The following is a 25,738-nucleotide window of genomic DNA, read 5'->3' as shown; positions in this document are numbered from 1 at the left end:
TTGTTGGGTAGTACTTAACTTTACGTGCAACCAAAATATTAAGTGTTGGCAGGTCTTGCCAGCCTTACCCACCTTGAAAATGAGCCTGTTCAAGCATCTGTTTTTGTGTATGAACATAATCCAAAATTGCAAAATCTTCTTCTTAGACCCTCCTGCAGGCCTTTTCTTCTCCGTGTTACATTTCACTTTTTTACTTTCCTTTTCCTTTGCGGTTAATGGCTGGTATATCTTTGCAACAGTCAGCCTTGTTCTGAGATTCCGTTCGATAGCCTGGACTCTGCCAATACTGGAACACTCTCTGCCACTAACCAGAGCTTCACAAAGGGAGACTTTTCAGTCCGCACTTGATGACCTGCACGTGGTATTGTGAGCCGCTGTGAAAGCGAGAGGAAAACTGATGTAGATAGAACGTGGATTTTATGCAGACTGTGCTTTGGGGAGAGAGAAAGGGGCAGATTTATGAGTGTTCACATGGAATTCAGGGTAATTTTTCCTGAGTTTTTCCAGTTCAGTGGACATTTCAGTAAAGCATTTTATATGCTTGTGATAGAAACTCATAAAACTAAGTTTACTACTGTTTTGCACAGCAAGGTCCTGGTTTCTTTAGAATATTTACATATTACTGATTTTTCTGGAACCATTTTCTTAAAAGGGGTTCATCCCCTAGAGAAAAGAGGTTCACTCAGCTTTATCTATCGTGGTCCAGCTGACGGTTTGGTGGGGAATTTGGCTGCAGTCTGGGCCGGTGGCCAGTGGGTCCGGATGGGGGGAGCCTAACTGATTGTTGCCATTCACATTTCTGGTTTAACAAGTGGGGATCATGGTTCTAAAAGTCACATTTTTTATGCGTATAGGGACTAAGTGTTTCTTTACATTGTGAATTATCAGAGTGCTCTTTTTCATCACACTAGAATTAATTAGATACAGGAAATGGGCTCCCAGGAGGCATGGGAATAACCTGTATTACACCAGCCTTCTCATGTAGTTAAGCCAAAATGAAACATGCCAGTTAATGTGGTTTGGGTTTTCTCACTGAAAAACAATATTACCAATTTGCAAACCTGCATCTGATGCATTTGTTTTCTTTTTCTGCCTAGAATTTTAAAAAACTTGTCATTTGTTTACAGCCATCTCTTCCAGTGTGTGTGTATTCTTATCCCTGTGCTAATGCATTTCTTGTGCAGGCTTCTAAAGTGAATTCTCATATTCAAATTGTTCAGTGTTTCCTTTTCCCTTCCTCTTCTCTTCTTTTATGAAACCAGGTCTCCTAGATAAGATTTACTAAGGCGTGGCTCTTACACCTATGTGACTTATGGAATTAGTATACTTGTAGATTGGGAAACACTGTTTTGAACATGAAAATTACTATTTTTTATATTTTTCAAAGTTATTCTTTGAATTTCCACCAGGCCCTATTTAGAATTATTTCAGACTCTTTAGTTGTATACAGCCTGGTTTCTACTCCTGGCTTGGTCTGTGGCTGATTGACCTTGATCAGATTACTTCACTTTTTCAATTGTAATTTATAAAATCTTTGATCAGTCACAATAATGTCACAAATAAGACAAAACAGTTCATATACTTTTAAAAATGACTGGCCAAACATATTTTAGAATAGGTAAAGTCACTGTTATGGAATATTAAACTTAGTTCTGAGCTCCCTAGCAGTCAAAGTGAAAAGGGAAATACATTCAGTTATATGGTTTTCATGGTTTGATAGGGCAGGTACTTAATTTCCCTGAACCATAACTTAAATAAGAAAATAATGCCTGCTCTACCCCCTCTTTTAGGGTTGTGGTAAGAAACAAATCAAAGTGCCCATTTTATGTGACTTATAAACTATAGGCAGCTACACAACACTCAGGCATCACCACAGTTTCATTAATATTGTACTTAAAATAGCACAAAAGTTGCTTCAAATAGTGTCCTTTGGTGGGCAAATAAAGGGCTCTTAGTCATGTGAAATGTCCTAGCACATCGTGAGGCACTGTGTACATACCAGGACATTCCAGATCATTCCGCCAGGCTGCTAAATCTAGCATCCCGCGTCTCTCTTGCAGTTATTTTTCTCTTTAATTAAGAGCAGCCAAAATATTGGCTAGGTGACAAACATGCCTCCTCTTCATGATTAATTCCACAAAAGGAAATCTAAGCAGAATCACAATTAAAATTATATTTTCTTTTGTATCATAATTTTGAAAGGGGAGGGCATTATATACTACCACTTGCCAAGGAAGTTATAGAGATGCCTTTTGTCTATATGTTGCCAGGAGAAATGTCAATTTAAAAAAAAGGATAAGTCAAACTGTGCAGAAGGATTGATTTTTTTGTTTTCTGATCTCTCGGCAGGACTGTCTTAGTATCAGTCTTCAGTTACAAAAACACTTTAATACAGACATGAATCCTTGCTAGCGTCTGGGGAGTGTTCCATGCTGAACTATTTAAATAAGCGACAACAAACTTTTCCCTCAAACCTGCCTCCTGTTCACGATTAACTCCACAGAAGGAAATCTAAGCAGAATCACAATGTGTATTTTTCTCTGTCTTCTTTACTTAAATAGTAAAATAAAGTATTGAAAAGGATGTCAAATACCCCAACTTCTCTTTTTAAAAAATATTTTGCACCTTTTAGATTATTTTTATTAGTAGTAAAAAGTCACGCAAATATATCAAACGTGAAAATTTTATTAAAATAGGCTTAAAGATTTTTTTTAAATCACCAGAGACAAAAATGTTAATAAAATTTTACCCAGTAGTCAGAGTAACCTTTTAAACAAGTTTTCCAATGAATAACGGTAGTAGTAATAGTTCATATTTACATAGCGCCTTTCTGTGTTCCAGGAACTTTCAATTACTCTCAGTGACATTATCTCATTAAATAATGACATCTTTCAAATAAATTCAGGGTTAAACTCTATGTTAGCAACTCCTACGGAGCATAAGCCCCTTCCTAGGTTTGCCATGATTGTGTGATCATTCACGGTAAAGTGGTGTTTTGTTTTGTTTTGTTTTGTTTTGTTTTGTTTTGTTTTGTTTTTAACCTGCACTATCTAAATAACTATTTGAATCATCTATTTGAAGGGGCAAAAATGATTATGTGTTATATGCCCATCTCAATTCAAAGCGTTTTATTAAACTTAAAAAAAAATAAGTGTTGCAATAAGAAATCTGCTTTACATGCAGAGTTATTAGTTTATTTTTGCTTTTAAATGAATGAACACATATCCTCGATGTCAGATTTTCGTACCAAAAAATGACAGAGACAACCACAAAATGCAAGTTTTCTCCTCAGCCCACAGTCCAAGTGTTGGGAAATAGAGTCAAGCTTCTGGCTTGAAAATTCTGTTTAGTGTATGCACATATGCATAGTACATAATAATCCATGTAGACAAATTTATATCTATTTGGAAGAGGTAGAGTGGGGGAAGCACTCTTTATTCATACAAGTTTATTAAATGATTTAATTCCATGGTGTTTTGGTTGATATAATTAACATAACATATTTGAAGAAGGAAAAATTCTCTATATACATACCTGCTATGTATTTCCTCAAACATTTTAAAGTATCCTTGTGGTTTAAATTTCCTTACGAATGTTGCATACATTATATAGCATCTAGGTAACTAATATACATTTTCCAATAAATATAGATATGTATGAAATAGCTGTTCGGGAGACATAGAAAGGAAACCGGAATATTTGAGATTGCAGCCGGAACCACAACTATAAAAATAGCCATAGCGTTGTTTGGGGCCATAAGACCTAATCCTTTCACTTTTGAAATAAAGAGAAAGGACAGCGTTTCATGTTTGTTGACATAACTTGAACCCTGAAACCCAAACCATCTTATTTTAAAATGCTTAATTTACCATAGTCAGCAAAACACCCAAAGCAAAGTAATGTGCGTTTTCAGAGTACTGGGTGACTTTCCCCTTCCGACCCAGAATACATCCATTTAGTGTGTATTTATCCTGTGTAGTTTTCTTGGCAGGAAGAAAAGCTATTCAGCAAAACATAAAAAAGCTCTTAGTAGGAAAGCAATTCATTTCGTAGTTACCAGGGTTTTACCAATACTAAAATATCACATTGAGGGTCTGTTTTAATAAGGCTGATGTATGAGACCTGGGGAGTTTTATAGCGACGACCATAATTTTTTTTTGAGGTAGTCACATTTCTTTCAGCATTCAAAAGCACGAATAGATATGTAAATACAGGAAACACCATGTCAACCATAATTTTGAGTCAAGGTCAGCACTGTTTTATCATTCCAAAATTTGTTCTTTAAAAACATTTCCGTTATTTGAAGACTGTTTTACTTCCTAGGCAGCCTTCGAGTTTTATAATTGACCTGAATAGTCAGAAAATCAAGCCTTTAATTCATGGACCTTCACTCTTGTCATTCTCCAAACATACAAGATGAGAATGGGATCTTTGAAAACAGATGAAGTTATTTTGGGGTTAAAACGCAAATGGAATCCCTATTACCACAGACGCAAGTCTTTTTGCAAGTATATGAAGCTATTTCTCTAAAAAGACACTAGTTAGTTTTTTTCTAAATAAGACCCTGGAGCAAATCAGAATTATCAATTTTCCCTAAAAATGAGAGTAAGGAAGAACTGATAAGCCAATACAGACACAAAAATTCTATTTGTCATTTTAAAAATAAGTTGTTGAAATTGTGAATTAAAAAAATAGCTCCCAGGTTTATTGGCCTTTCTCACTCTCCACCTGACAGCTTCACAAGGAATCTCTGGCTGCTCTCAGGGAAAAAAAAAGAGTGTTCTGTCCCAAATGGTGACTTAAATGTTGCTGGTTTACTTACACTTTGTAAGGATTAGCAGGAATGACTTGAAAAAAGAATGTTTAGTTTTTATCACTTATTTTTTTAATGAAATCATGTAATGGGTTTTTTTTTAACCTAGGCAAATATCCATTTGGGTCATTAGGAAAGTGCCAGGTTTGGGAGGTGGATAAGGAGGGTTTCTGTAATAATTGCTCTGTTTGCATAATATTGGAAAGAAACATTCTGTGAATAATGCAGAAAATAGAATTATAAATGCCATTTTAGGGACAAGATTACTTAGCAGGCCAGAAATGGAATTGGTTCTGAATAAAAAGGCAACTCACATATCTTAACAAATTGGGAGAGCTGGCTCAGAAATTACTTCACCTCTCCGTGGCCCTTTGGTCCCAAGTAAAGAGCTGGTGGCCTTGATACTAATTTGGAACGGTGGAGAAATTCTCCATTAAACCCTCTGGCTGGGGTTGTCCTGTTGCGTGAGGTGGCACGGTCAGGGCTGCCCCTTTGCAGGAGATCACATCCTCTGTGCTCTGATTGAGAGCAATGAGCCTCCGAATGAAACACGCGGTGCAACACACTTAAAAATAACAAGGGGTGGTTAGGGACAAGGCACTCGCAAGCCTGCCTTTGCTCTTTAGCTTGCCCTCTGCCCTTGGGCAGGGCTGAGAAAGACTTCTGCAGACCTGCCCAGGGTTCTTTGCCATCCAAGGGCAGTGTCTCATGCACTTTGAGTTTCTTCCCACACTGGGCTGTGGTAGAAGAACCATCACTGGGCTGTGGTAGAAGAACCATCACTGCCCTGGGGACCCTGACCAATACAGGGTGCACTGATTCACTGTTTCATCTCTAAAATAGGATCTACCCACTTGTGCCCAGAAGGCTGCTCTGATGATGGTAGTTTCTAGAACATTCTATGCCATTGCCCATTTCAAGATGGGTAAGGGGGGCCCAGGTCTTGAGACTTTCTATCATCCTATCATGGCACTTGTATTTGGGAGAACATAGAAAACTTCTCAGGCTTAGGAACTAAACCACTAAATCACTGGGACCTCTGTGTAAAGATCATAATGATATTTTCCTGGCGCTCCCCCCGCCCCCTGTCCCTGAAAAGCAGGACTCTGTCCAACGTGGACATGGCCTCTAGGCCTTCTAAGGTGTCCTCTGTGGGGTGTGCCCGGAAGAAGGTGGTGTCCAAACTCAGGGTCACGTTGTTCCCTAGAGTGGGCCCAAACCCTCCTTCAGGTCACGCAGCCACCTGGCCGCACCCATGGGCAGGACCCAGGGGATTAGCACAGTCAATTAGACCAGGAAGGCCAGAGACACGTGTCTGGCCACGTGAAAGGTCTGGCAGAGGCCTGGCGGAGGGGCAGAGCTGCCAGGAGAAAGGGCCTTTTCAGGGTGCAAGTTTTCCTCAAGTGCAGTGGAGCCCATGACCCCTGGCTCTCAGCCTCTGAGTGGATGAGGCTCTCCCGGGGACCACACTCCAGACACGTGGATGGTCTCCCAGCCAGCCAGTCCTCTCAGGCAGCATGAAGCACGGTTCCGATCTGTCTTAAGCTGTGTCTCCTGTATGAAGGATGCTGCCAGGCCATTAGGGTCACCCACCTCCATGGCACGCCATTGTCATCCTTCACTTTCCAGCTCAGCACTTTCTCAGCTTTCAGTTCAAACCTGTGCTCTCTGGCCTTGTTGGAAAGTGTGGGAGACAGTTCAGAAGCGCTATTTGAGAAAAGACTGATGTTTATGCTCTTGGAGAAGGTGGAGGTGGTCGGCAGAGATCCAAGTCCTGTCTCTGGCGGGTGTATACCTGTGACACAGGCACCTTACCTCCCCATCCCCCACCGCAGGCAATCCTGGAAAGGATTTCTGACCCTCCCTTCCCTTCTGCGGCAGGTGGAACTCACAGGGAACAGTATTTATGAGTACATCCACCCTTCCGATCACGACGAGATGACGGCTGTCCTTGCAGCCCACCAGCCTCTTCACCATCACCTGCTCCAAGGTATTTATTTCCTCCAGACGAAAAGTAAGCAGAATGGAAACAAGGTGATGCTTTTGGATGTGACCTAGGAGTTTTGTTTCCCAAACTGCCATAGGGAAGAGTGACTAGGGCTGCCCAGCCAGGCCTCCAGCAAACACCCAAGTGGGGATTGGCTTTACGTCTCTGTCCTTTAAAGCAGTACTACTGATCCCCTGTCAGGAGCTAGAGACTCTGATAGATGCTGGGAAGGAGATAAAGAAAAGTGGTCAAAGGCGTCTCCCCTGATGTGCTCTTGGTTTGGCCTTCCGGTGACACAGGGCTTCTTCACCAAAGGGTCGGAGGGGAGAACTTGGGGTCTGTGAAACTGCATGGGGAAAATTACGTTTTATCCCTCTAGTTGAAATTCAGCATTTCCTGTGCATATAGATTATAGACAGCACCGTCACTAATACCTTCGCTATTTCGAAATTTGAGTTCTGAAGCCTGCTACTGGATCTCGTTATTTAATGTGTTCATAGAGCAGCACATTTGCAACCCTCTTACCACTTGTTGTAATATTTTGATAACTTTTTTGATACATTTGTAATACATCTATTCGTAATCTCATGTATTTTACTTTATGCACTTTTTAAAAATGTTATTCTGAGTGGGGGTCTGTAGGTTTTGTGCTGTGGCACAAGTCAGTTCAGAAGCCCTGGTCTCACTGGCCTGGCTCCCTCTGAGGACACGCTCCTCCTTCTGACAGTCCCATCCCATGAATCAATACATATTGATTGGGTCCCTACTGTGGCAAGCACTATGTTAGGACAGACAGGGTGTGACTGTTCAGTAAAGGATGTGGACACATCCTTATACAAATGACACCTTAAGTGACAATTGCAATTCATGCTTGGAGGGCACAAAAGAACTTATTCCAGGGGCCCTGGGCTTGTAATTCCCTTTGACAGGTCAATGAGTGCCACCAGACTGTTGACCAAACATCTCCAGTCTGCTTTAGACTATGGCGTCCCAGCTTGGCCAAAACTTCCCAGTGGGAAAAACGACTCTGAAGAAGTAATTTCTATCAGAACGAGGGCTAGGAGAGAAAGTCGCACTAGAATCTAATTCTTTCACTGTGGGGTCGTTTAAAGCTGGACAAAGAGAGCAGAAGCCTTAGAGAATTTCTCCAAATGTTGTGTTGTTATTGTTTTAAAAAATTGCACAGTGTGTCAATTGCATGGGAATGGGCTTTGTCCCCTTGGCCCTGGTTCCATTCTACCCTTCCATGGCATAGCTTTAAAAAAAAAAAAGTGCTTAGAAAGTGACAGCACATGAGTCTGTGGAATATCTTGAGTCCCCTCCACCCCCGGTTTCCATGGGGTTCAAGTCTGAGGTGTAGCAACTGTATGAGAGGAGAAACAAAAGCGTCTAGGAGAGGTGGGGTCACCGGGGTCAGCCGAGTATGCAGGGTTTGAGGTTCACAGGCGCTCGGTTTTCTCCCCAACGTCTCATCTGCAGTGTTGGTGTTCTGTGTCTGAACCGGCCCCGTTGTTTATAATAATTGCGTGAGAAATGGGCCTTCCCAGAACTTATTAATCAGTGGGTGGTGATGTTTAGACCTGAGCAAGCTTATCTGGAAATGGCACAGACAGGTACTCACATGAGAGGGAAGCCTGATGCCCCTTGGACCCAGCCTGCTGTGCAGAACTGTGGGTGAATATGGCAGCCTCTCCAACCAGGGGGAGAGAGGGACTCGGAGGCACTGCCCGTACCTCCACCAGGCAGTGCCCTCAGGGAGGGGCGGGAGGCCGCGCTTCCAGTCCTAGTGGTAACGTTTCTTTAAAAATTAATTTATTAACTACCACCAAATGGCTGTTTATGTAGAGTGGAGTGACCTCGTTCTCACCCAGGGGCCCGGACACTTTGTCATTCGTGCCTCAGAGAGCTGGTGTCACTCACCAAAGCAGAGGGTGTTTCCTTAGGGTGTTTCATTTGCCTTTGCAATAGTGAGGTCAGAGATTGGTGTGTGAGGCCTGCAAGAGGAAGCAAAGAAAGGCTTTGGCCCAGTCAGAAAAAGGGTGAGTAGGAGAGCGAGAGCCCGAGAGAGAGGGCGAGGGAGAGAGAGACCCGTCCAGGGCTGTCCATGAGGATGAAAGCTCTGACCTGGCGAGTGGGCCTGTTGGGTTCTGTTCCCCATTCCATGTTGCTGGGCAGTCTCAGTGCCCATGGGCATGGCTGCCAGGAGGTGCCCTGGGGCTGGCTCCCTCTGCCAGGGGAAGGGGCTGTACTCCTGACTTTTACTCAGTATCCGCTACCCTGAGGGATGTCAGATGCTTCTGGGCCCCCCTCACAGAGTCAGGCACCTGCCCCAGCGTTGGTTAAGGTGATTCTCCTGGCAGAGAAACCATGAGGAGACCACAGGCAGGTTGAGCTGGGCTGGGCCCACTGCACATACAGTCCTCACCTTGACCCCAGGCTGGCGTTTCCCAAGTTCTCACTGTGGCCATGTTTGGAGCTGCCTTCCTCTGGGGCACGTGGAAGCCACGCCAGGATTGGGTCAGTCTCTTCCATCTCAGCCAAATCCCAGCCTTAGGCGGAAATTCTCTGGGTCAGGATCTGGGCTGCTAAGAAGAGGCCTCTGGCTGCCTGACCTGGTCTTGAGAGTTTATTGATTATTGTTGGGATAAAGATGGGGGAAGCATCGTAGGACAGTGGCCAATCTGACCTCACTCCTGATTTCAGAGTATGAGATAGAGAGGTCATTCTTTCTTCGAATGAAGTGTGTCTTGGCGAAAAGAAACGCGGGCCTGACGTGCAGCGGATACAAGGTAGGGGGAGCCAAGGTAGGTGGGAGGGATGGAGCAGGCGGTCGTGGGTCTTCCCTGTTTTCCATTTTGTTTCACACTCAAGCACACCTGCTGACCGGAAGGCACAGAGACCCAAACATTTCATACCTCTTAATGTAGAACTTTCTAGTGCTGCTGCTCAAGAGAGAGCTGTGAGAGCTGGTGTCTTATACGGATATTCCAGGAGGACTGGATTTTGTCCTGTGAGACCAGGAATAAACATGGCTGAGGGTTGAATTTGACCTTGGCAGCTGTAGGTTCTACTTTGCACACAGGTCAGTTCCACAGGAGCAGGTGCCCCTTGAGTTAATGAGACTCCATATTCCAGGGCAGGATCCTGGGCCAGCAGTAAGTATTCAGAGCTCAGAAATGCCACTCTTACCCTCTGAATGTTCAGCATGACAGTAGTAATAATACAGTGATTCTGAGTGCAAAGTAGAGCTTTCGTCTGCAGCATCTCATCTGATTTAACTGATGGTCATGGCAGCCCTTTGCGCGGAGTATGTCCCCACTCTATAATCAAGGACGTGAGCTGAGAAGGGAGAAGGGCGCAGCAGAGGGGCGGGCAGTCCCAGAGGCAGAGCTGGGGCCTCTGAGCCCGGGCTTCACTCCTCCCTGGCCAAATTTCTCTGCCAGAGAGGGCCACTTACTCTGGCTAACTCCAGAATCCGGGAGTAGGCCACCTAAAGCGCATGTGGGCTACGCTGCACCTCAACAGTAGTCAGCCATTCCCAGATGGAAGGGCCGGTTTGGCAAAGTCCGAGCTGAGCACCCTGCTTCTACCCGTCCGTCTGACCCCTCTCTGCAGCTCCTCACCCGCCTCCCAGGAGCCTCCCGCCCCATAAGCCCATCACTCTGGAGCTGGAGACAGATGGGAACCTTTGAGCAGAGGTATTTCCATGTTAGAAATGAAGGGAGGGGAGGGTGAAGAGGAAGGGGACAGTTTCATGCCTCTGTAACTCTGTCCTCTTTCTGGAATGCTCCTCCCCACCTCCCTCCCAATGCAGGGGCTGTCTCAGCCTCTCCTCATCCCCCGCCTTTGAGTCCCACGGGGAGCTCTTCCTTTTGACTTTACCTCATTCTGTTTTATAATTTAGAGGGTACATTTTTTATTTGCTGTCCCAGCCTCTAAGCCTCTTTGGGCCAGGGGTGAGGAACGCCCAGCACCGCCCTGCACCTAAGAGACATTTTTCTGGACACGGGTCTTGAATTGTTTTTGCCACTTGTTAACTGTCTGTCTAATCTTAAGCAAAACCCATCACCTATCTTGTCCTCAGTTTCCTCATCAGTAAAATGGGAGAATAGACTAGAAAGATTTAAATATTTGTTCCAGTTTTAAAGACTGTGAATACATTCAGGAATCCTGGAGGAACGCTTTTAAAAAGAGCATTTACGATTTTAGTTGTTCGTCCCTGCTGTTATGACTGTGATCCTTTCAGATTTTACTGACTGTAACTTGTATAAATGCTTCCAATATGGAGGCTTAAGTTGCACAAATGTTTCTGTTTGACATGTAGAACACTACACATTTTCTCTTGTATGGTTTTTTGTCTATAACGATTAGAAATGGTTCTATGTAGTCACTCTGGCTTATTGCTTATTACAAAGGGATACAATCTTGAATTATAATAAAATAAAAATACATTAAAAATAAAGCTTTTTTGATTGAATGAGTTCTGAATTTATTGGAGTAATTGATATAGCTTGTCAGGTGACATAAATGTCAAGCCAACATGTCAAATTCAATCCCATTGGAAGATAAGCATTACAGCTAATGAAGTGAACATTATGAAGCAAACGGTCAGCTCCCCCAAAGTGCCTTTGCTGTGCCATCTAATGGCAACTTGGTGATGAGATAATTATGTGTAAGACCGTTACATATTCAAGAGCCTTAACTAGTGGAGTTACTCGAGTGTAGTCAATAGGATAAGACAATCCTTATATTTTATTACGATACTGTTTTCTGAGGAAAACAGCACTGCTCTGTTTCTTCTGAGCAGTGACTCGGACATTCAGACATGGAGCTCCATAGAGGCTGGGCTGGGGGATAGGACCGCGTGTTGAGAGAATGCGCAGGCCCAGAGCTGGGAGGAGTGGGTGGCAGTCGAACCCCTGGCTTCTGGCGGCTGACCCTGCCCTCTGCTTTCCCAGGTCATCCACTGCAGTGGCTACTTGAAAATCAGGCAGTACATGCTGGACATGTCCCTGTATGACTCGTGTTACCAGATCGTGGGGCTGGTGGCCGTGGGCCAGTCGCTGCCACCCAGCGCCATCACCGAGATCAAGCTGCACAGTAACATGTTCATGTTTAGGGCCAGCCTTGACCTGAAGCTAATATTCCTGGATTCCAGGTGAGTTTGGCCCCTTGCTGCTGCTGTGGCATTCTGGAAGATATTGATGATGGCAACTGGCCCCTGTTAAACCAAGATGTAACAAGGAATAAGTCGTGCTAAGAATGTGAATTAGAAAGCGATGTAGTGAAACCAAGTCATGAATTGAAAGAATTACTATCAGCCTTAGAACTCAGGCGTAGCCAGCTTCTTCAGCCTATAGGACTTTAAACGTATTTATTTATAGTGTCATCATCTCACTGGAGTTTGAACTGGAAATATGTGCTGTGGGCACAAGTGAGCCTCTTTTGAAGGCCCATGATGTCAGGATTCTCCCTCGCTTCTCCAACAAGTTGGGATAACTTTAAAACAAACAGAAGGTCTCTGACTGAGTAGCATGTGTTGTGGGGGACCGTCCGGCTCAGGCTATCGGGAAGCCATCTGAGCCATAAGGACCACTGCAGGGCTGAGGCTGCGAGCAGACAGGTGGCCTTCTCTGGGGCAAAGCTGTGACCACAAGCTCAGCGGGGTACCCAGTCTGGGCTGGGAGGTTGAGTCTGCCATTTCCCCAGAACTGTCTCTCCAGCCCCCCTTTCCTCTCCTACCTGGGGAATCCCTGTCAGCTTGAGACTCTGCAGAGAGACGAGAGTGAGTGAGGCAGGCAGAGCCCTGATTCGTGTTACCTGGGTCTGGGGAAGCCTGCTCTGGAGGGGAGTTCTGTGCTGGCATGGCCTTGTCTGTCCCCCAGGGGGGGTCGCAGGCCCCACAGGTCTTGAGGCCTCAGGCCTGTGGGGCCTTTTCGGACTTCTGGTTTCTTATCTGGAAAAAAACAAAACAAAACAAATCAAAAAACATAGCCATGCCCCACCTACTCTGCTACCCACAGGGCTGTTAAGAAAGATGAAATTAGATAACAGATATGAAGCATTTGTAAAAGGAAAAAGCCTGATATACCTGCAATGTGAGTCCCTGGGCCTCTTAGCCTCCTAGAAGATTCCTCAGCTGTACAGACAAGAATAAGTGTTCAGGGACTCCACTCCTGACTTTCGGGGTGTGTGGCTGAGCTTTCCCAGAGAAGGGAGTATGTGTGAGTGTGAGTGTGTGTGTGTGTTCTGTATGTTCTGAAGCTAGGATTTATTGATTCTTTTTTCCCCCACTTTTTTTGGTGGTAAAATATGCATAACATGAAATTGATTATGTTAACCATTTATTGAGTAGAAACAATCTACTTGGTTAGGGGTGGAAGGTGAGGACACACATTAGTCTAGTTCATCATTCACGCACCTCAGAACCTTCGAAGGGTAGAGAAGTGACAGAGTCACCATTAATGCTCCCAGAGACTCCAAGCAAAGAGTAAAGGTAGCCTTTTAGGGGACGGATGTGGCACCTCTTGAGATGGCCAAAGGCTGACAAATGCTGTTTTCCTGCAGGGAGGGGGCCCTGGGCTGGCCAGGGGACCACACAGCCTGGTGTGGGAGGAGGGAGAGGAGCAGTGAAAGACCAGTTTTTTCCAGATTCCGGAGCCATTTCTCCGAGTGGACTGAGAGGAAACCTGGCTATCCAAGTTCGTTATTTTGGAAGCATGGGAGGATACAACTGGTTTCTCCCTTGTTTTGTCTCCTAGTATTCCTTTGACCATTCTAGCAATCCCCACCCCAAGACCTGGCGAATTCTGTGGAAGACAGGGGTCTCCCCAGAGGAGAGATTTCAGGTATTCTCAAGTGGTTCAACCCATGCACCTCTGAAACTCCAGGGACGAATGGAGGGCTTCACAGAAGAGGGTGTACAAAGCTAGATTGGAGGCCAGGGAGCCCCTGAAGGGAGCCCGAGACATGGGCTTCCGTGAAAGCCAGTGTCCTCTGCTTTAGGATGGGAGGGACGCCCCCTGAAGTGAGTAGAATAGAAGAGCAGTGGGCTTGAGGAAGACCTCCTGTCACCACAGAAGACTCTGCATGCAGTTTTTCCTGCTAAACACCAAAAAACTCTTAGCGAAGTCTTGAGGCTTTTTCTGAATGCTGGTCATCTAGGAGGTGCTTATTAAGGGGGCCAGAAATGCACTGGAGACTTCTTCACACTCCATCTGGTCTTCGGTCCATTGCAGCTCCATGGTCTTTGAAAGCCTGCCTGGCCGGAGGGCAGAGGGGCTGGCCCAGCACTGGGAGGCCAGCAGAAAGGCCCAGTGGGGAGGGAAATGGCAGCTCCTACTTTAAAACCCAGGAGCCATGGTGAGGGCTTGGCCTGAAGCCCAGCAGCCCCAGAGTCACAGGGGCCAGTGGCCCCCCACCCAGCATAATCCCAGACACAACTGAACTCAACATAACCTGAAATTTGGTTCATAGGGGTTTTGTGGTATTTCACTTTGAAACTGTAGCTGGTGCTTTTGCTAAGGATGGGTGAACCGAGCGATGTTTGGGGTTTGGCAAATCCCTCTGACAGGTCGTCAGACACTAGAGGGTTGGAAAAAACCAGGAGGGAGTGCTGCCAAACCCTTCCCTTCCCCTTTAATTTTTAAAGCCATGTGTACTTTGATGAGAAACTTAATACATGTGTTTCTGATTCATTTACACGTTTGGGGCCGTTGTTCTGAAACTTTTCGTCCAAAGGGTCTGTGAAGCCTCTTTCATCCCCACACAGGAGAGATGCCTGGTTTTCTTTTGGGGGAAGCCAGACGTCTCAATTTTCCTGCCACACAGAGTTGGACTCCAACGGGGCTTGAAGTTCTAGGTGGCCCTTGGACAAGTCCCCCGAGCCCTGGAAGGCTCTGGCCTGTGCACGTTCCCTTCCACCCACCTCGAGCCCCGTCTCCTTCCTGCCCTGGAGGAACACCATGGAAATGTGTACACCAAATAGTGAGCCATTCCAGGGAAATATGAGGCTCTCAGAGATTTACAACCCAAAGCCCGCACAGAACTCAACAGAAAGGGGAGCGAGTTAAGGAATGAAAGTGAGGTCAAGTTTCCCCGTTTAATTTACAGCTAATGTTTCAGATCTGGACCTGCAGGGCCACCAGTCCCAGCCGTCCTCAGTCCCTGCTGACTCCTCACGGTGGCCTCACCTCCTTCGGAATCCCCTCTTGTCCCCTTCTTTCATCTGTTCTTGAATATCTGTCACCAAGACGTTTGGGCCACCTCCTCCCAGGGCATGGTTCCCAGGGCAGTTGCCACATGCAATTTTCACCTACGGATGGAGTGATCCAAATGCCAGTGACGATGTGGTCTTGGATATTGTGAGCCACTTTCCTTCAAAGAGCTGAAGTGGGAAATTAATATGCCCAGGACTTGATGAGAATGAAGAGGGGTAATGACATATAAGCACTGGGAACGTGCTTCCATTGCTCTAGGGAGGGTGACCTTCTAGTCACAGTACTTGGGGGTGTATATTTTCTGGGAGGGGGGTGTCTAAAACAACCCTCCACTGAGATGAGGCTTAAATGTCTCCGGTTAGTCCCCAAATCCCATCAGTAGGAATTGCCTAACCGTATGTTGCCCTGAGACCAACGGTGCTAATTAACAATGTCCAGTGTAGAATGGAGATTTAAAGCCTCACACACACAATGGCCAAGATGTAGAAAGTACTCGCCATCCGATGAATGGATAAGCAAAATGTGCCATCTACATACCATGGAATTTATTCAGCCATAAAAAGAATGACAGTCTGACAAAGGCTACCACATGGATGAACCTTGAAAATATTATGCTGAGTGAAAGAAGCCAGTCACAAATGGACAAGTATTGTATCACTTCACTTAGATGAAATATCCAGAATAGATAAAGTCAGAGAGACAGAAAGTAGAGTTGGGGTCTCCAGGAGTTGGGGAAGGGGGAAATGGGGAGTTATTGATTAAGGAGTACAGAGTGTCTGTTTGGGGTGATAAAAACTTCTGGAAATGGATGTGGCGATGGTCATACAACATTGTGAATGGAATTATTGCCACTGATTTGTATACTTAAAATGGTTAAAATGGTAAAGTTTATGTTACGCATATTTTACCACAATAATTTTTAGAAAGTTTCACACAGGACTATCCCACAAAAGCCTCCAGAGAGTGGGTTCTTTCTCACCTTGGCAGCTTTCTTCCAATGTCAGTATCAGAGTTCGCTCTTAAGGGTCCTCAGATAAGCTTCGCCTTGAAAAGGGATAAGATTTTAAGCCATCCCAAACATTCTTCCAGCCAGTGGTTTCAGGAGAACATTCATGAATAGTGCTACATCCTGCACTGGGCTAGAGTTCAAAGACTTTCTTCTTGTAAAAAAAATCATTCTTAGTTTCCAAAATCAACATTTCCCCACCACCCCAGCCTTTTAGCACTTGATTAGTTGGCAAAACCAATATTAGTTTAAATGAAAAGCAATCTGCAGAACGGTGTAACTCCTGGAGTCCCGTACTCCCCCAGGGTGACTGAGCTGACCGGGTACGAGCCGCAGGACCTGATTGAGAAGACCCTCTACCATCACGTGCACGGCTGCGACGTATTCCACCTCCGCTATGCTCACCACCTCCGTGAGTACCACTCACTGGGTCCATGGCGGGTGGATAGCCAGGGAGGAGGTGCCGAGGCGAGGACAGAGCAGGGAGAGCATCCCTTGTTTGGTACAATAATCATCCATTGTATGCACATGAATTTTAACCCTCAGACATGATTTCCATGCATCCCTTGATTTAAGCACAGCTGCTGTCAGTACCCAAACATCCAGGGAGACTGGCCGGTGTGTGATGGGCAGCAGTTGCTGGATTCCAAGTGGTGGAATTGAAACCTAAATTTCTCTGTGATATCTGGACATGACTTGCGAGTAAAGGCAATAGCAGTAGAGCTCATACAGAGCCCTCACTACTGTCAGGCACTCATTTAGCTTATTAAATATGTAATCAACCCAGTGAGGGAGAGTCCCATGTTCATGATCCTCCTTTCACCTTGAGTCTACTGAGGTTCAGAGAGCTTAAGCCACAGTCACGTAACAAGGAAGTGGCAGAGCTGGGAGCTGCACCCAAGCAGTGACTGGCCTTCAACCACTGTCCACCATCTGGCTGGGGAAGCTCGGGGGAGACCGCAGCTTTCTAGGATAGGAGCAGTCTGCTTGGAAAGAGTGAACCAACAGTATTTGATTTGCCAACAGGGGCAGTTTGGGGAACATTTGGATGGTGGGAGGTACTCTAGTCACTGAACTGCCTAAAGAAGTGACATTTCTAGACTCCAGATTGAGGCAGCGAGTAATGGGGATGGAATAGAACACCTCATCCTCCTGTGGCCAGCCCCACCATGCCCATGGCGGGTCCAGGGGCGCTTGTTAATGAGGTGCAGACGGTTGGAGGAGCCAGATCTTTTGCAATGCAGACCAGATGGCATGTCCTCCACTCTTGCTTTGCTTTGTGTTGACTAAGAGGCATTAGAGGACACGCTGCTGGTGTCGAGTTGCAGCTGGACGGCCAGTCCAGGGACTGCTCTGTCTGCGGCCACGTTGTCTGTCTGGCTGTTCGGTGTGGGCTGGGACCCAGGGAGCACGGCAGTTACTGGGGTGTCACTACTCCCTCCTCCCGAGTCACTACGGGCAGAAACCTGTGACCTGCGCAGACTTAGATGGCTTCTTCCTGCTCCTTTAATTCACAACAGTGTGAAAAGGTCTCTGTGCATGGAGAGACTCAGAGCCATGAACAGCCTTTTTATTTCTTTTTTTTTTTATAATGTATGAAATGTAATAAAAAAAATTAACATCAGAAACCTAACAGACTGAGGGAGGCAATAATTATAAGCTAGGTCAACAACATTTTTTAAAGATTGATAGAGGAATTAAAACAAACACAACAAAATTAAGGCTTTAAAATAAGAGAGATACAAATTTGAGCATTTTACCTCCTGTGAAGCAAGGTTCATCAAAGTAAGATGTTTGTAAAGTCCAGAATATCTGTACTTTTTCTTCTTAAGAAGAATATGAAAGGCACGAGAATACCTTAAAAAACTGCTTTCTAATACACTTGTAAAATACTTGGGAGAACTGCTTGATTTGTAAATTTTTTGGAGGGTGATAGAAATGATCATATGATTGAGGACCTAATCTATATCAGGCATCATAAGATATGTTATTATTCTTTTTTAATCCCCTCTGCAATGCTGTGCAATATGAGACAATATCCCCCTTTGGCAGATGAGGTGAGAAAGACGTAAAAGAACTTGTCTAAGATCACACAGCAAAGTGATAGAGCTGTGTGTGTGTCCAAATCAGGCGTCTAACTCTGAAGTCCTTCTTGGTTTTTTTTTTTTAACTCTGCCGTCTTACTTCTATTGACTTGTTTTTAAGTCTCCTTCATTTCTTTAATTTGTTTTAAAAATAATTGTGTCTTTTTTTATACTGTTTATTTATTTTAACATTCAATATTATTATGTATTAATTTCAGGGGTACAGCATAGGGGTTAGACATTTATATAATTTAAGACGTGATCCCCCTGACTAGTCTAGTACCCGCCTGGCACTGTACATTGTTATTACCATATTATTGACTATATTCCCTATGCTGTACTTTACATCCCCATGACTATTTTGCAACTACCAATTTATACTTCTTGATCCCTTTACCTTTTCACCATACCCCCAACTCCCTCCTATCTATCACCCTGATAAATCTAGTACCCATGTGACACCATACATAGTTATTACAATATTATTGACTATTCCTTATGCTACACCCTACATCCCCATAACTACTTTGTAACAATTTGTACTTCTTAATCCCTTCCCCTTCCTCACTCACCCCAACCCCCATCCCATCTAGCAACTAATGTTTGGAACTCTGTGTCTGGTAAATTGCTTCTCTCCATTTTGTTTAGTTTTTGTTTTTGTTTTGTCTGGAGCTTTGTTCTGTTCTTTTATTTGGGGCATGCTTCTTTGTCTCCCCATTTGGGCTGCCTCCCTGTGTTTGTTTCTACGTATTAGGTAGGTATGTCTCCCGGCCTTAGTAGAGTGGCCTTATGTAGTAGGTGTCCTGTGGGACACAGTGCGCAGTCTCCCTGGTCACCAGAGCCGGGTGCTCCAGGTGTGTCCCTTGTGTGGGTTGTGTGTGCCCTTCTGTTGTGGTTGAGACTTGATTGCTGTTTGTACATCAGTGGGTCAGTGGGAGGGATTGACCCTCAGGCTGATTGGTTGTGAAGTCTGGCCGTGACTACAGTAGAGGATCTGTTGTGCAGGAGCTGAGCCTACAGAGCAGGGTTCGCTTTAGTGGGGCTCTGGTGCCTGCACAGTCTGCCCTTTGGGTGTGTCGTCCTTGGAGATGGCTGGGTGATGCTCCAGATTGGTCTGAAGATGGCCCCCAGGTGTGCCCGCCCTGGAGCCTCCTGGGAGGGGACCAGATGCAGGCCAAGTTTAGCTACAGTCTGTGTTCTGCCCCGGGCCACCTGGTATGAGCCATAAAGCAATCACAAATGGCTGCTTCCTGCACTGGGCTTAGAGGTACCTTGAGAGGCCAATTTGCGAACTGAAGCCAGCTGTCACCAGTGCTGGGCTTAGGGCTGCTCAGCAAGAGTACAGGGCACACCAAAGAAGCCAGATGCTGCTTGTTTGGGTTTTGTGAACCTTTGAGAGATTTTGTGAAAGTCTGCAGCATGAACTAAGACAGGTTGTTTTTATGGAAAAGCCACTGGAAGAGGCTTGGGTGTACCCCCAAATTAGGTGGGGCGGGGTCTCTGGGAATCATGAGGGTGGGGCAGAACAAAAGTGATAGCCAGGTTCATGGAGACTCAGATATGGGTCAGCGTGCAGGGAGGAGGAGGGCTCAACAAAGAAACAGTGGCTTCTACGGGGAGAAAGCCAAGAAACAATGGCTCCATCCAGGAGAAAGCTGTGCATCCAGCCCTTGCCCTGAAATCAGACAGTTCAGTTCCTGGTGCCTTCTGAGTTGCTGCCCCAGCGTTGGAGCTCAGAGCAAGTGAGTCCATCAATGAGTAAGTCCGTGCACAGTCCCTCTAAGGGGAGCACCTGGGAGTGCAGCTGCCATCTGTCTCACTCAGCCACAGCCTCTGCTATTTTCACAGCCTGAAGTTGTGGGGACTTCTCTTCTGGCACTGGAAGCCTTCATTGGGGAGCCTGGTGTGGGGCTGGGAACCTTTGCTTCTCCAGGGGGATCTCTGCAGCTGAGCTGTCTCTCCTGATTTTTAATGGTCACACGTGTTGTGGGAGCAGCCTGTTCAGCATCTCTGCCTCTCCTACCAGTCTCCATGTGGCTTCTTCTGTATGTCAGTAGTTGTAGGGCTTCAGTTCAGCTAGACTTCAGGCGAGTCTCAATGATGGTTGTTTGTAGTTTAGTTGTATTTGATGTGGTCGTGAGAGGAGATGAGCACAGCGTTTACCTGCTCTGCCATCTTGACCAGAATATCTCAGCTTTTTTATTTCTTTTTTAAAAATGACTAAATCATTATTTCATCTCAATATCCCTGTCATTCTTTAAACCAAGCTTGGTAGGGAAGCAACTGCCTAGTGTTTGGATGGGGTCTGCTGGTCATTGTCAAGGGAGTATCGGGAGGTGGGCGAGTGTTCTGAAGTGATGAGCATAATTGGGAGACGGAAGAGGCATCCACGTGGAGGGTGTGGAGCAGTAGTGTTCACCCCAGAATGGTCTACAAGGGAGGACAAGCTGGGAAAAGGAGAGCAAACATGAGTTCACAACTCCACGCCTCCCAGCAGCCCCTAGGAGGAACATTCCACCACTGGTGGGAAGGAGAGGGCTGGCCTGCGGCTCTGAGAGAAAGCCTCAGGCCTGGGGGCTCCGAGCCCCTTCTGCTGAGACAGGAACATGCTGGGGACAGTCTGATAACCAGCATGTGAACTGAAAGCAAACCCCTGAATTACATGAAGGGGGAGTTTTCTTCAAAGCGTGGCTGCCATGTGGGAAATTAGGCCTCTGAGCACAGAGAAAGAAAACTTATGAAATTAGAAGTCTTTGCTTTAAAAGTCATTTTTTTAAATCTCTCATACTATCTGGTTAACAGAGGGGAGCAGGGGCTTTTTTCAGGGGAAATCAATACAATTTGTGTTTTGGAAATGTAATGAAAGCCACAATTGTGTTTTGGGAATGTGATAACCAGTGGGGGACCTCTGTGTCCCCTGTCACTGACCGGATGCTTTTTCCAGATGGATTGTGAACTTTGGGCTGTGTGGGGAGCTGCACCACTCTTGTGTCCCTTGAGTCAGGTAGATCTGGGCCATTTGGATCTCAAGCCTTCAGCTGTTCCCACTGTAGATGGGTCTTAAATGTGGTGCCAGGGCTGGTCTTTGTCCCTAGGAGCCCCAGGCTTCCCCGTACGTCCGGCTTACCAAACCTGTAAGGGGCTTTTATTCAGGAAGTCTCCTGTGATTTAAAGGACAAGTTCGCCCTCCCTTCCTTGGAATTTGGACTCTCCAGACATGGCGATAGAACCTGAAAGGGAGGGTGAACACAGGCTTCCAACCCACATGGAGAAAAGGCGGAGTGTTCAGAAACCAGAGGGAGCACGGTTCTCTTTGCCAAATGGGCTAGAACTGGTAAATCAAAGAAAACAGGAAATAGCAATATTGACAATGTTTGCTACTGTGCTGTGCCTCTGACCTTAATGGTGGCCAGGAAACCACCGAAAGGATAGGCGGCGCAGAGCACAGCCCAGCCAGGCGGGGTCCTGAGCCTGCCTCAGTCTCCCCTCCGCCAGCTTTTTCAGATTTAAACTAGAGGAGCCTGACAGCAAGAAACGAGGCTCTGATCCACTTGGGGTGGGGATTTGTCTCCCAGAGCTCACGGCTTGGCTCCAGCGTTGCTACCACCTTTGGAGTCACCCTCAGGGCAGCCATGACATTAACCTGCATGTTTCTTTCCCCTCCAGAGTCAGAACTTTCAGATGAAGAAAGGGAAGAGAGTCAAGAACCAGAGCATAGTTTTGGAGGGCAGGGTCTTTGCAGTGTGGGGCTTGGGCAGCTTGTCTATCGTCTGGTACCTGAAGCCTCATTCTCCTTCCCAGGCACAGACCTGGGCCGGAGCTCCCCATTCCCACCTCTCCACCCCCAGGGCTGGTTGGCACCTGTTTAATTTCCTTAAACTTCAGAATCTGACCCTGAGTCTGGAGTTCAAGTGCAGTAGTTTATTTGACATTCACTGGAACAAGGGTAGGGAGTGAGAAGTGAGCCAGGAAAGAGAATGAGCCAGAGGGTGGGTGTTGTCTGCTGGCTACTGCCATGGGCGACTGGTCTCAATCCCCCTGGGGACTCAGTTATGACGCCGTGGGGAGCATGAGCGGAGGTACTTATAACTATTCCTGCTAGTCTGAGGGCTGCTCTTGGGGGTGTTAATTCCCCGGCTTTCCCACATCTGTCAGAGTGGGCTCAGCCAAAGAAAGGCCTCAGGGGGGTGATGGGGTGCACTCCATGGTGAGGGGGAGGGGTGCAAGAGGCATGGCCAGAGCAAAGGCTCACCTCTTCACAGTGTCTCCTCAGCTTCCTCCCTTCCTTGGCCTCCTGGCTTCATGAAACTGTCCTCCATTCAGCCCGCCACCCCCAAGCTGCTCCTCCTCTCCCAGCCTAGTCCGCCATCTTTTCCTTGCACACATGGGTCACCTCTGTCTGGGGGTCCCTGCTGGCTGGAAGGAGTGTCCTCCATACCCAAGTCCCTGCCCTGTGAGGGCTGAAGCAAGCTGAGTCTCCCACGCTCTCCACTTCTGTTCCCACTCCCACCTTGGTGCTATCTCGACCCAGGGGAGGCACGTCCAGCTCCTCCAGCCCTGCCCAAGGGACCTAAGTTCTTGTTTCTGGACAATGCTTTCCCCTCATGCTGTTAAGATCCTTATGGGACTATGCTAGTTAGCTGTGGCTGCTGAAACAAAATGCCACAGACTGGGTGGTTTAAACAACAGAAATTTGTTTTCTCACAGTCCTAGAGACCAGAAATCTGGGATCGAGTAGTTGGGAGTGCTGGTTTCTTCTGAAGCCTCCCTCCTTGGCTTGCAGACGGCTGCCTCCTCCCCTGTCCTCACATGGTCTTCCCTCTGTGTGTGGCTGCGTCTTAATCTCTTCTTATAAGGACACAGTCTTATTGAATTGCAGCCTGCCCACATGACCCCCTTTTACCTAAATTGCCTCTTTAAAGGCCCTATCTCCAGATACTCTCATGTCTTGGAGTGGGGAGGTTAGGTCTTCAACATAAGAATCTGGGGAGATACAATTCAACCTAGAACAGGGACTTCCTTTAATATCTCTATGTTGTCACCTAAGGAGTGGGCACAGGCCCTTTCACACAAGTGAACTGGACAGACTGGCTTGGGGAGCACAGGTCAGAAGACTGAGAAGGCAGGATGTGTCATTACAAAATGCGACTTTTCAGTCCTGTCCCATGGTGCTCCAGTGACTGACAGCAGGGCTCGGGGGCATGGCCCAAGGGGAGGGCGGTGGGGCAAGGGCTTCCTCTTCTAGCCTCCTGCCCCCCAGCTCCACCTGTACCCCAACAGTGGCCTCTGCCAACCTGGGACCCAAGTCCTTCCACCCAGACATCTGGAGCTGGCCTGGTGGTTGTCCCAGGAACACAGCCACACAGGGCGGCCTTTGCTGCTCCCCTTCCAACCACCACAACTGAATGTGGCTGGTGGTGGCCAGCAGCTCTGGTCACCCACACATCTGGGCCCGTTAGGACTCCAAGGCCACAGGGGGTGCCTGGCCGCCACCTCCTACAGTGTAGACACATCTGTGGTGGCAGTTTGACGGGCTCACTGAGCACAGGAGCAAAGCAAACAGCTGCCGACACCCAGGACCAAAGGGAGGTCACTGTCCTATTTCCCAGGCCAAGCTTTCTCCACACCGTGTCCAAAACACACGAATCTCTGGCGATGAGCCGAAGGGCTTTGCTGGACGTAATTGGACGTAAGGAAGTGGTATTTCTGGAGGAACGTAGGCAGCCAAATGGTTTTCACACATTCTTCAAACTACCGTAACTGGGAGCAGGAGTCCATAGGGTGTGACGAAAGCATGGCCCCTAAAGAAAGGGAGGTCAGTGCCTTGCGAAGGGCAGCTTCCTGAGGGGAAGCAGGCTGGGCTGTGCGGTTCTTGGGAGCACTGGCGTCCAGAGGTCAGCAGGATGGGGCCTGGCACCTCAGCCTCTGGGTGGGTCACTGTGGGCCTGGGCATTCCCAGGTGAGCTGCGCAATCAGACCATGCCAGGCTTTCCCCGGAACCTTCTGTAAGGAAAGGTGAACATGGGGGACGTCTTTGACCCTCCCAGTCCGTTCCATACCCAGCCGCCCAGCCGCCCTGCTGAGTGTGGCCGCAGGGCAGGCATGACATAATAACATGGCCTGAAAGAGAATTCTTTCTTATACGTGGGGGGTGCCAGCAGAGGGCTGTGCTCTCCTGACCTCAGGGCCTGGGGGTGGGCAGGGGCAGTCTGGTGCACAGGTTGGGAAGGGATCATATTGGTAAACTCAACGATTTGTGTTGAGGGACACTGGGCAGATTTCTTGTGGACACTGGTTTGGAAGAACCATGGCTGTTTGTGGGGGGTAGTGGAGAATTTCATAAGATAGGCCCCTGTCCAGTGAGGGCCAAGCCCAAATCCCAAAAGGAACACAGGCCAGGTCCAAATATCAAAACACTTCAATGTCACAGAAAGGCTTCAGACTGAATATGTGGTCTACAAATTTCAAGCAATACCTGTTAGGACAGAATTATAGGACAGCTGGTGTAGACCCAGGGAGGACACACCAAAGGACATGCAGGAGTTACAAACTCAGATGCTTGTGGGGCCAGGGGGCGAGGCACATAACATGAATGTATGAGAGGGCAAGGGTGGGGCACGAGGGAATGGGACAGCTGGTGACTAAATGGAGGCTACACGACCCACCCAAAGGCTTTCTGAGTAACAACAAGGCTATGCCACTAACAAAGCCTGTCTGTGGACACAAGTGGTGCATGGGATATCAGTTTGCAACTATTCTATAGCACAGCTATGGACCAGGGACAAAGGTCTTGAAATAGGTGAACTTGAAGGGCGTTTCCAATCACTGTGAGGAGTTCTGATTCACATTACGGGGGACGCTAGCCTCTGCTGCTGGCCCCGCCGGCCTCTGGCCTAGAAATGGACAATGGAGCTTAATTTGTCCTTACTGATCCTTGTTAGATGCTTCCTCTGAGCCGTCTGGAAGTGGAAGTGGCTTTGTCTTGCTGACGAAGGTGTGGGGAGCCTGTGCATTTGGGGGAGCCATGAACAGCAAAACAGGAAATGACCCTGGAAAGCATGGTGTGGTCTACACGTTGCTCTGATCCCTGGAAGCAGTTCTGGACATGGATAGTCATAGATTGTCCCTTCTGCTTGGTGCCAAAGGGGACTCGCTGGGTCAGGCTCAGTCTGTCTTCCATGGTCAGTGTCACTTTGCAGATGTCACACGATATGGCCCTGTGGAAGTTCCCCGCCAAAATGCTTCTATCCTTTCCGGGGCTTTCCATGTCTTCTTACCAACAAAACCACCTCTGTCAACGCGTGGAGCAGGGATTGTGTGGTGGCCACGTCACAGACTGGAGACCTGCTCCCCAGCGGAGCACGTGACTTGTGTCCAGTCTCAGGGACTGTACCCACCTTGCAGAAGAGACAGGAGCCAGCAGGAGCACAGGGACCAAATCACTGACCATTTCTTCCATGGCGGTTGGTTTAGTTTCCTGGAGCTGCTGTAACAAAATACCGCAACAGAACAAGAGCATAGTTTTGGAGGGCGGGGTTTGTGGCTTAAAACAACAGAAATGTGTCTCACAGTTCTGGAGGCCAGAAGTCCAAAATCAAGGTGTGGGCAGGGCCGCGGTTCCTGGGGGGG

At 47.1% G+C, this 25,738-nt stretch overlaps 1 protein-coding gene across 1 annotated transcript in view; it reads left to right on the top strand.

Annotated features, from left to right (window-relative positions):
* SIM2 (SIM bHLH transcription factor 2) overlaps window positions 1-25,738 on the top strand; it is a 50,018-nt gene that overhangs the window by 13,234 nt on the left and 11,046 nt on the right. Inside the window, 4 exon segments of the mRNA XM_074325543.1 lie at window positions 6,695-6,803; window positions 9,504-9,589; window positions 11,759-11,958; window positions 16,331-16,437. Of these exon segments, the coding sequence (XP_074181644.1) occupies window positions 6,695-6,803; window positions 9,504-9,589; window positions 11,759-11,958; window positions 16,331-16,437 (502 nt within the window).

This window comes from Rhinolophus sinicus, linkage group LG01 (assembly GCF_036562045.2).
Source record: "Rhinolophus sinicus isolate RSC01 linkage group LG01, ASM3656204v1, whole genome shotgun sequence".
NCBI lineage: Eukaryota > Metazoa > Chordata > Mammalia > Chiroptera > Rhinolophidae > Rhinolophus > Rhinolophus sinicus.
Note: the sequence above shows the minus strand (reverse complement) of the source record. Positions and strands in the feature narration are given on the sequence as shown.